Source organism: Balaenoptera musculus, chromosome 19 (genome assembly GCF_009873245.2).
Source record: "Balaenoptera musculus isolate JJ_BM4_2016_0621 chromosome 19, mBalMus1.pri.v3, whole genome shotgun sequence".
Taxonomy (NCBI): Eukaryota; Metazoa; Chordata; class Mammalia; order Artiodactyla; family Balaenopteridae; genus Balaenoptera; species Balaenoptera musculus.
Genome location: NC_045803.1, coordinates 48,172,511 through 48,184,612, shown reverse-complemented (window position 1 = coordinate 48,184,612; position 12,102 = coordinate 48,172,511). Strand labels below are relative to the sequence as shown.

Sequence of the window (12,102 nt, the reverse complement as noted above, 5' to 3'; positions counted from 1 at the left end):
ATGTTAGTTAACTGTGTCCACTTAAATGGGTTATGTTGGTATTCCAGAATAAACAAATGTTAGAGACTAAGGAATGCATGAAAAATTTTCCATTGAAATTAATGTTAATTATATTTTTGACTTTGGAGAATTCTACTCTCCAGGCCCATAAAATCATATACAAATTCACATAAACACAACATTTTTAGATTTTTATTTTACAAAATTTGGTGTACACACACACACACACACACACACAGGCACGCACACACACTTTTTCTCTCCCCCCTCCCCCCATCTGTCTTGGTGGCATTTGCCCCTAAACGCTCTTTCCCATGGAATACTGTCCAGCTGTGGTATATCTTTACCACAGTTTATTCAATCATTCCCTTACTGATGGTCATTCACATTGTTTCCTTTTTTTGCCCTTACCAAAAAATACAATATACATTGATAAACACATAGTCTTAGGTACTGGCACTTTATTTTTTTTCTTAGGGATGGATTCCCAGAAGTGAGTCTGCTGGGTTGAAGAGTAGAGTTGGCCCTTGAATAACACAGGGGTTAAAGGCACGGATCTTCAGTGTAGTCGAAAACCCAAGTATAAAGTCAGTCCTCCATATCCAAGGTTCTGCATCTACAGATTCAACCAACTGTGGATTGTGTAGGACTGTAGCACTTACTGAAAAAAATCCGTGTATAAGCGGACCTGCGCATATTAAACTGGTGCTGTTCAAGAGTCAACTGCATGTGTGTTCTTAACGTTAAAAGACAGAGTCACAATTATTTCCAAGGAGGTTGTCACAATTTGTATTTCTAACAGCAGTATAGGAAGTTAACCTCTTCCCTTGCTTCCTTGCCATTAGTATAGATAAGATGACAATTTAGAAAGACAAAGACTTACTGGACTATGGATATTCTGATAAATTTGTTCAGAAAAATCATTCACGTTCATATACAGTCATAGCACATCAATACTCTTCAAAAACAAAAGAAAAAAAGGCCAGTTACAGTGGCCATTTACAATTCTAATGCATGATTTGTGATGGATAAGGAAAGGAACTGGTGAATTTGAAATCAAGCCTAAAATGGAATCTTTGAGTTATGCAAAAATAAATTTTTTTAGGTTAATAATCAATATATGGGGAGATCACTAAAGTCTAATTTATGAAGTGTTTGTGAGCCTTTAAAGCAAAGTTGTAACTTACACTAAGTCAGGTTCCAAAGGGAAATGCTTTTGGTTGATGATAATGAAACTCATGGAAGAAATGCCTCCTTTTAAACAGAATTCTGCAAAAATTTATTTCTAAAGTGGACTAAGCACATGGAAAATTTAAAAAGCAATATAAGACATTTATTGACAGTTTCTTAAATTATTTTTCCTCTGAAGTCTCTGAAATTTAACACTTGAACTACATATGCATCCTATTTTTTGCAAGACAATTTATAAAACATTAAGAGAAATAGGGAAACACCCAAAAATACATGTAGTTTCTGGGTTATACAATATTTTGGTAAAAGACATGCATTTGCATTTGTATGTAAATATCCCAGTGGAAAATAACAAGAGCATGATGGGTGTGGTTATTCTTTACACAGCCCATTTATTCCGTGGTGCACAGTGAGTGATAAAACCCACATCTGCTGCCTTTCACTCTCTTCAATCTCTCTCAATTATCTCACACTTGCATATTTATGTCAATAATACTTCTAGGAAATCTTCAGCAAACCCAGAAGGTTAAAACTTCAACAACATTGTCTTCTGTTGACTGAAGAGGCAGCTCAATAACAATGGTCATACCAACTTATATATGCCAGCAAGGAGGAGGAGAAAACATACGCTACATGATATGAAAATCTGTTACGTGTTTCATTTGGAATGCATACTGGATTGTAAAGGTACTGAAAAACACATGTTCAGTATGGAAAATCACGTTTGATGTGTCCTAATTTGATTATCAAGACAAGAATTTCAAACTCTTAGTGTCTGTTAAATTTACATGTGCAGATCTAAAATATACAGTTTTTTTTTTTTGTGGCATATTCTCGCACATAACCACTGAATTCCTAGGGTACTGTCTCTAGCTCCTTTATGCTGCTTGCTGCCAGAGTATTTCATTATTGAATGAATTATTCAAGATTTTAAAAAACTCACTGTAATACAGCTAAGTATGTCTATTTACAATTGGATATATTCTGATATGTATTCTTTTGTTGGGTATCATATACCTAACTATCAATCAGTACAATATTGTTCTTAGGGGACCTCATTTTTATACATTTTTGAGTTGACAGATTGTATCTCAGTATGAGTTCCCATGTTCCTTCAGCACCTTCGCGAGGCTTCTCCCCATTGGAAGGGTTCTCCACAGTACAACCTGGCTGCAGTCTCAGGGTTTATCCCCGGTATGAACCCTCTGATGGACACTGAGTCGGGACTTCCTGCTGAAGGCCTTCCCACATTCAGAACACTCATATGGTTTCTCTCCTGTGTGGATTCGCAAATGTAATCTAAGAGTTGACCTCTGGCTGAATGTTTTGCCGCATTCAGTACATTCATAGGGTTTTTCTCCGGTATGAGTTCTCATATGTATAATGAGTTGTGAGTTCTGGATAAAGGATTTTCCACATTCACTGCACTCATAGCGTTTCTCCCCTGTGTGAATTTTCTGGTGTATAATGAGGTTTGATTTCTTGAAGAAGGTTTTGGCGCATTCATTACACTCATAGGGTCGTTCTCCAGTATGAATTCTCTGGTGTGTAGTAAGTTCAAATTTCTGGGCAAAGGTCTTGCCACATTCACTGCATTCGTAGGGCTTCTTCTCCATATGTGCTCGCTGGTGTACAATGAGGTTTGACTGGTGGGTGAAAGCTTTTCCACATTCAAGACATTCAAAGGGTTTCTCCCCAGTATGGATTCTCTGATGTTTAATGAGGTTTGCCTTATGGGAGAAGGTTTTCTTACACACATTACATTCATAAGGTTTTTCTCCAGTATGTATTCTCTTATGACTAATAAGGAGTGATTTAAATGAGAACGCCTTGTCACAATAATTACAGATAAAAGGTTGCACCAAATTTCTGATTTTCTGGTGTTTAAAAATGCCTTCTTTATGGCTGAAGGCTTTTCCACTTCTATTATATTCAGAGTATTCCACTCCAGTATGGGTTTTCTCTTGCTTCAGATAGAGGAGTGCTTTTCCAAATCCGTTACAGTCGTCGTCTTTCTTTCTTATATAGCTTCTATCGCTAGTAAGTAAGTCTGAATTATATCTCAAAGTTTTTTCATATAAGTCATATTTATAGGGTACTTGTCTTAAAGAAACAAAGTCTGTGCTAAGATTAAATGTTTTTCCAAAGAGATTATCTCTTTCTTCAATTGGGGTTTGGTTCTTAAAGATTATAAATGGCCTTGCCTGCTCATCTGGGTTTCTGTGGTCCCTCTCCATCTGGTCATCAGCCTTCCATACCTCTAGGAAAGAGCACATGAAATACTCTGTCAGCCCTTTCACCACAATGTTACGGAATGTGAAGACTCCACAAATGTTCCATTGTAGGGCTGCCTCTTTAGTTTGGGACACAGTCTTCCAGTATAAAAAAGTCCCCAGTTCCAAGTTTTCCTAGCTCTTAAACTCTGAAGGAAAAAGACAAAGCCTGTGGCAAAATGGACACAAATAGCACTGCCAGATTATAAAACGGCCTTAAAAGTGGGTGAAGGGAAATAAATAAAAACAAATGATGTGAGAAGGCTGGCAATTCCAGAGACAAAGGCAATTTGGTGTCCTCAAGGACACCAGTTGGTACAGACCAAGAAAATGAGATGTTAAGGGAAAAAACCCAGGCAGATCTAAGTTGAGCAGCCAACACTGAGACTCTGAATTACTGTGGTCGGATGACCACCTCACCTACATGCTCGAGGCTCCTTCCCCTTTTCTCTCCTTTTTTCATCTGCATCAATAACGTCCTAAAGGCAACCTTTCTCACAGGTTTGCAGAGAGAACCCTATGCAGAGCTCCAAATCTCCCAAGTAGAACTTTTCCAAGTGGAAGGCAAAATCCAGAAATTCATAGATTCTGTAGGAAATATAAAATGGATCTAAGATCTTTTTGACAGACTTGCTCACTGCTACTGCTGGTTGCACTACTTTTTCTATCAAAGTTGTTGGAGAGAGTAAGTGTTTCCATTACTGTATCCTGTATTTCTCCTTTTCACGTGTTTAATTTCTTCCTCAAACCAATCTCGTCCCTGCTTTTATTTGAAGGAATCTTAAGGATCAAATTTACCTGGCTTCAAGCTATGCTTTAAGAACCTTTACTCTGATCTCTGTATTACTGGTATTCCTGACTCTTGTGATCCTGCTGCCATTTGTGTCACTCTTGTACTGAAAAATCTGTATTTTCCTTGAGGCTACTAAACCAATTCCCATGACCTAAAATATAGAAGTCACCATTCTGGCTAAGTGAGAATACTAATGAAAGAGGAACTAATCACAGAACAAAGGTTTAAAACATGTTAGGCAAGAATCAAGGCTTGAGTGTGAGAGGTGAATAGCTATAGAAATTAAACAGGAAAAACATTAAGCAGCGAGAGACTGATATTTGGAGGTATGACTCAGGATATGAGGTGCACAAGTCATCTGTTCTCAGCTACCTCTAAAGGTTTAGGGATTTGAAAAATAGATTCCTAAAAAATATTTCAAAGATACCAACCCATTCATAATCTCTAGGATATTACTTCCACTGGCTTCTATCTGATTCTCCTTCCGACCTTCCACATCTTCCCTAGAAAGTTGTGAACTGGAAATTCTAACTGTGGTATCCATAACTCTTCTCACTGATCCAACATGAAAATCTGGTTTGATAATATCAGAGAACTTGATAATGGAACACAGCTCCTAACTGCTTGGACTTCAGAAAGCCTGAAAATAAAGAAGGTAGAACTTCAGAGTCTGCACTCTCTCAGCTTTAATACATGAAGCTTGACACCAAAACCATTTAGTAATTCAGAAGCTTATAATTTTTGGTAACTGAGAAAGGACCTAAACACTACTAGGCAACATTGAACTACGAACTACACCTGAAAGCTGTCCTTACCCACTGATAGTAAGTTGCTGTAATTCTCCAGCATCACGTCCATGTAGAGGATCCTCTGAGAGGGGTCCAGTTGCTCCCATTCCTCCTGGGTGAAGTCCACAGTCACATCCGTGAATGAAACTGATCCCTGAAATGGCATATTGCTATTCATTCTGAAATGATCAGCATTTGGTGATGTAGGAAGGACATATGAAAACTTACTCTTACCATGTTGTAAAAGAATCATTCATTTAAAAAACTTACATGTGACACCAACTGTTTTGTCATGTCTCCAAAAAATATTTTTATAAATAGTTAAAGCATTTATTCAGGTTCCCCTATATCTCTGGTGCTGTCATATTAAGCAGGTATTTAAGATTACTAAAACATTGTTTCTCCTCTGAAGATGTACATATGAAGACAGTTACATAAACATTAATATGCAGTATTTAATGTTACCAGTTAGTGATGATGCTCATATAGGTATTATTTTTGTGGTCTCAAACTAGACAATATTAAAGAGTTAATTAAAGCTTTGAATATTTAAAGGCAGAAGACGAAATTCCAATTATAAGATAAAATATCAGGCATAAATAAAGATCTCTCTACCATATCCAAGCCATAAAAAGGGTAGAAAAGCAAAAACAAACAAGTGAGACTACATCAAACCAGAAAGCTTTTGCACAGCAAAGGAACAATCAATACAATGAAAAGGCAACCTACCAAATGGGAGAAAATATTTGCAAATCATATATCTGCTAAGGGGTTAATATATAGCAAAGAAAAAAATAAAACCCAATCCGATTAAAAAGTGGGCAGAGGATGATAAATAGACATTTTTCCCAAGAAGACATACAAATGGCCAACAGGTACAGGAGGTGTTCAAAATCACTAATTATCAGGGAAATACAAATCAAAACCACACTGAAATAATATCACCACACCTGTAAGAAAGGCTATTATAAAAAAAAGACATTTACAGCTATTTACACATCACTTATATTGTACTAGGTACTTTAAGTAATCTAGAGATTTAAAGTATAAGGGAGGATATATATGGGTTATATGCAAATACTATGCCTTTTATATAAGGGACTTGAGTATCTGCATACTTTGGTATCCAAGGGGGGCCCTGGAACCAACTCCCCTGGGATACTGAAGGATGACTATCCCCATGTTCATTTCAGCATTATTTACAAAAGCCACATATGGAAACAACCTAAATATCCATGGGCGGAATATTCAGCCATAAAAAAGAAGGGAGTCTTGCCATTTGTGACAACATGGATGGACCTTGAGGGCACTATGCTATGTGAAATAAGTCAGACAGAGAAAGACAAAAACCATATGATCTCAATTCTATGTAGAATCTAAAAAAAAGAAAAACAAGCACATAGATACAGAGAACAGATTGGTGGTTGCCAGAGGCTGGAGAGTGGAGGTAGGAGAGATGCATGAAAGGGGCCATAAGGTACAAACTTTCAGTTACAAAGTCAGTCACGTAATGTACAGTATGAGGACTGTAGTTAATAATACTGTATTGCAGATTTGAAAGTTGCTAACAGATCTTGAAAGTCCTTATCATAAAAAAAAATTATAACTGTATGGTGATGATGGATGTTAACTAGACTTATTGTGGTGATCACTTCACAATACATACAAATATCAAATAATGTACAACTGAAACTAAAAATGTTATGTCAATTATACCTCAATAAAAAATAATTAAAAGTCTATTACTTTTAAAAAAAGAATATTCACAGCAGCATTTTACATAAGAGCCCTAAACTGGAAAAACAAACATTCATCAATAGTAGATTAATTTCTCGTGGTATATTAAAACAATTTAGTACTATAAAGCAATGAAAAGGAACTAATTCCAGCTACAGAGGGAGGATTTCACAAGGGTTTCAAGAATGCTGGATAATTTTTATTTCTTGGTCTGAATGTATATATGACACTTTTCACTATAGTAAACAATCTGCATGGAACAAAAGACATGCTGAAGCATATAAATATGAAAAGTCATGAGCTAGAAAACCAAGACTGTAATAAAAACCAAGAAGAGTTATAAGGAAAAAAATTGAAAACCATTTGATAACTTTCAAAAATCATCTACATTCACTTGGCCACAGGATAAGTATAATAAGAACTTTTGCATCACTGCCAGACCAACAAGGGTTAATAAACCTGTGGCACATCATTTTGGCTCAAGTTACAATGATTTAGAAATGACTCTACCATCAAATATGAAAATATTCTGTATTTTTTCTCACAATGCTGTTTTCCATACTCTATACAAACAAAAAAACTCCGAAAATTAGAAATAAAACACAATTCTGATAGTATAGGATTAAAAGGGATGTCAAACATGACTGTCCTCAAAGAATTACTTTTGTCAATGACAGATGCAGTTTTGATGTGGAATCAATTTGGTGTTCGGAGCACAAATCCTATGGCCACGAGTAGAGGTGTACTTAAGTGTATCTGACACCCAGAGCAGACCTCAACTCTTCAAACTGTTAAACGTCTAAAATCTTCGCCTACGAATTTACTTCTGAGTACAAGAATCCTCTTTAACCTATTAACATTCCCTGTCTACTGAATCCATGTAACTGTCCTCTTCAGTTATGACCTCCAGTTCCTTAACCCCTCCTTTTTCCAAATACCTCAAAAATCTACATTACGCTTGTCACCACCTTTAAAATACATGCCCCAGTGACTTCCCACCATCTCCCACTCATAACTCGTAGCCTCAGGAAAAGTCACAGAAAGTAAGAAAAAAATGAGATAAAGGTCTGAGCACTACAAATGACCTAGTTATATTGCACAAATTTTCAGGTAACCCAGTAGTATTATTTTATGACATCTTATAGGAATCTTTAGCCACATGGCATGGGAGCAGAGAATGCCAGTGGTGGGTCATCTATGCCTGAGATCAATGATACTGAGGTCAACAATCATGGAGTCAAGATTTTCCCAGTACTAAATATTTATTCCCACTTTCAGATCATTTCTGAAATTATAGCTTTAAAAATAGGAACACTAGGAAATTTCCCAGGGACTAAATTAAGTACTAAGGCCACAAGACCCAAGACCACTCTTCACCCTTATAGGCAAGCTATAGAACCCCTCAAGTCTTATTACCTTTGCTTCCTCTTTCCACTGCCACCCCAGCTATTACAAAAGCTTCCTAACTCTTATTTCCTGTCTCCTCTCATTCTTATCTACTCCACATTATAAAGCTAATGTGATTTTTCTAAAGCAAAGCTCTACTCATACAATAACCTTGATTAAAAACATCATCCATTATCTCTTGAAATAAACTATGACTGCCCAGCATTCAACACCATTCAAATTCCTCTTCCATCCCTCTCTCCCCTGACTCCCCTCTCTATGCACAGATCCTCCCACTTAGGTCACATCACAGATCACTCAGATGTGATCTTCCATAATTTGAGTCCCTACTCTCTTTTAAACCTGGAGTACTTTGTTTGTATTTCTCTTGTGGCATATATTTCACTCTGCTTTCTTCTTTCTTTTTAAATTTTATTTATTTATTTATTTGTTTATGGCTGTGTTGGGTCTTCGTTTCTGTGCGAGGGCTTTCTCTAGTTGCGGCAAGTGGGGGCCACTCTTCATCACGGTGCGCGGGCCTCTATCGTGGCCTCTCCCGTTGTGGAGCACAGGCTCCAAACGTGCGGGCTCAGTAATTGTGGCTCACGGGCCCAGCTGCTCCGCGGCATGTGGGACCTTCCCAGACCAGGGCTCGAACCCGTGTCCTGTGCATTGGCAGGCAGATTCTCAACCACTGTGCCACCAGGGAAGCCCTTTTCTTTCCTTTTTAAAAAAATGTGCCCTATTTCTTTTACTCTCCCCATTAGATGTTATGATTTTTTAGACCAGAAATTGTATCTCTGTATTTCTGTTAGCACAAAATACATGAGTACAAGTTAAGGACTCAAATAAAATAAAATAAAAACAATTCTAATTGGGGACTTCCCTGTTGGCACAGTGGTTAAGAATCCACCTGCCAGTGCAGGGGACACAGGTTTGAGCCCTGGTCCGGGAAGATCCCACATGCTGTAGAGCAACTAAGCCTGTGTATCGTAACTACTGAGCCTGCGCCCTAGAGCTCGTGAACCACAAATACTGAGCCCGCGTGTCACAACTACTGAAGCCCGCGCACCTAGAGCCTGTGCTCTGCAACAAGAGAAGCCACCGCAATGAGAAGCCCACATACCACAACAAAGAGCAGCCCCCGCTCACCGCAACTAGAGAAAGCCTCATGCAGCAACAAAGACCCAACACAGCCAAAAATAAATAAATAAATGTATAAAAACCAAAAAACAATGCTAACTGAATGGTGCTCAGTATTCAAATTTTTCTCCCACTATTTTCTTGCTTCCTGAAGAGCCATGCCACATAATTCCTATAGCAACATCCTAAGTAGCTAGCTAAAATAATATAGCATCTGAACTGTACTCAGATTATACAAAAAAATTTAGTAATATCTGGTAAATCCTAAAATGTGGCTTATTTTCCTGAGATGTCATGCATGCCCTAGTATGCTTGTCTGTTCATTAAAAATGCTTTTTATTTTTTGTAATCTACATGATTCCCAGATCAATTCTGGCTGAACTTGTTCTTGACAATTTATTTGCATTTTGGTACTGGTCTTATTAGTGGTAATTTAGCTCTTCAGCATCCAGGATATGGTCACTCTATTCATGGAGTAAGTATAAGTAAAATCATCACTACATTGTCAGTACAATATAAGTAGAGACACAATGTGACTCATCATCACAGAGGCATAAGTCATGGGCTAAATAACCTTTCACAAAAGAAAGGAACAGCACAGCCGTAAAACTGAGTAGAAAAAAAAAAATCTTAGAAAATATATATAACTGGATTTAACAGCAGGTTAGATTCAACTGAAGAGATGATTAGTAAACCTGAAGATAGGTCAGTGAGAAATATCCAGACAGAAATAGAAAAAAAGAACAAAGGCTGGAAAACACATCAAAATGCCTAAGAGATACGTGGTACAAAGTAAAGGTCTAATATACTTGCAACTGGAGCCCCAGTAAGAGAAGCAAGATGCAACAGAAACATATTTGATGAGATAATGGCTGAGAATTTTCTGGAACAGCTCACATCAGACTATAGAATACCTCTAACCCCAGGTATAAATATAAAGAAAACCACATTTAGGCACATCATAAAAAAACTAACAATCTCAGAAGAAAAAAAGTACATTGTTTTCTGTTGTTTCAATACAAACACTGGAAGCCAGAAAGTAACAGAATACCCTCAAAGCGCTGATAATACTAGAATGTGAGTTGGCAAATTTTTTCTATAAAGGGCCAATTAGTAAATATTTTAGGTTTTGTACACCGTATGTAGCCTCAACTACAACTAATCAAGTTGGCTGTTTTACCACGAAAGCAGGCACAGGCAATATGTAAACAAATGGACATGGCTGTGTTCCAATAAAGCTTGATCTATGGACACTGAGATTTGAAAACATTTCATAAAAGATTAAGACCTTCAGAGAAGTTTAAAAACAACAACAAAAACAACAACATACTTTTTACAAGAGACAAACTTAAATAACACAAAGCTTGAAAATAAAAGGCATTGTAATGGCTGGCCCAGGAACATCACTAATTAGTTGAAACAAAATTCTACAAATATGTATATATCATGATCCTCAAGTTCTACTTAATGAATATAAAAATATCAGAAAAGAGAACTGGCTACCTCTAAAGTGAGGAGACTGGCTTTAATAGTCAAAAAGATTTTAGCATTGAGTGAGGTGATCTAATACCATCAGTGACAGCATGCTAGGAGGGCAGAACCATGATATAGTGAGAGAGAGTAAGAGACAATTTATGTATGAATTGTGTAACAAAAAGGAAAAAACATATATTATGTGTGGAGGCAAATAAGCCAAGATGATAAATATTGACTACTGGATGGTGTAACTGGTTGATAGTTATTAGACTGAACTGTATTGAAAGTGATGACATTCAACTATTTGGACATATAAAAATGGCAGTTTCATATAGCTCAACCTAATATGCTTTTATCTGTATTTCTGTGCATTTTCATACTTCACAGAATCAAACCAAACACAGGTAAGTGACAAACTTCCTTGGAGCTCAACCCAAAGAAAATGGTAAGAAAAAATAAAAAATAATAAAAAGAAAGAAAAAATAAAAATATTTTATGAACTACTAGGCAAACAGGAAGAGAAATCAGAAAAATTTAGAACCCTGGGAAAAAGGAGAAAAGCCTATAAGTTTCAGGAGAGAACTGAACAGGTCACATTCTGATAAATAGACAGGACTTTGTACTTGTTGAATACAACACCAAAAAGCAATGACTTCAAAATTCTGAAAGAAGAAAACAACAAAAGCTGGGCAAACAAATGAAACAGTTTGCAGGTACTGGAAAGCAACCACTGCAGGGCTACAATTATTGAAAAGACGAGTGAACATGAAGGGAACTCCACATTCACACCGATGATAAAAGTGCTGAAAGGAAAAAATTATCAATCTTGAGTTTTTTTTTTTTTTTTTTTTAAAAGACATTCCACAGGCTTTTAATGTTATTTATTTATTTATTTTTGGCTGTGTTGGGTCCTCGTTTCTGTGTGAGGGCTTTCTCTAGTTGCGGCAAGCAGGGGCCACTCTTCATCGCGGTGCGCGGGCCTCTCACTATCGCGGCCCCTCTTGTTGCGGAGCACAGGCTCCAGACGCGCAGGCTCAGTAATTGTGGCTCACGGGCCTAGTTGCTCCGCGGCATGTGGGATCTTCCCAGACCAGGGCTCGAACCCGTGTCCCCTGCATTGGCAGGCAGACTCCCAACCACTGCGCCACCAGGGAAGCCCAATCTTGAGTTTTATATCCAGCAAAATGTCCCTAAAGATATTTTCTAGACTGTGGCACAGAGAAATAGAAATCAAGCAGAAAGTGACAGTATTGCTACATGGCATAAATAAAAATTGGATTTGGGTCTGCAAAACAACTGGGATTTGGGGGCAGAG

At 37.3% G+C, this 12,102-nt stretch overlaps 1 protein-coding gene across 3 annotated transcripts in view; it reads right to left on the bottom strand.

Annotated features, from left to right (window-relative positions):
* Positions 1 to 226: 226 nt before the first annotated feature.
* Positions 227 to 12,102, bottom strand: part of ZFP1 (ZFP1 zinc finger protein) — a 62,489-nt gene continuing 50,613 nt past the window's right edge. For 2 of the 3 annotated variants that reach the window (XM_036834483.1, XM_036834482.1), the window contains exons 3-4: positions 5,073 to 5,199; positions 227 to 3,451 (exon numbers count right to left, since the gene is read on the bottom strand). In XM_036834483.1, coding sequence (XP_036690378.1) covers positions 2,370 to 3,451; positions 5,073 to 5,199 — 1,209 coding nt within the window. In that variant the 3' untranslated portion in view covers positions 227 to 2,369. Of the gene's footprint in view, positions 3,452 to 4,688; positions 4,898 to 5,072; positions 5,200 to 12,102 lie in introns of those variants that run through there. The other variant, XM_036834484.1, reaches the window with a different exon arrangement.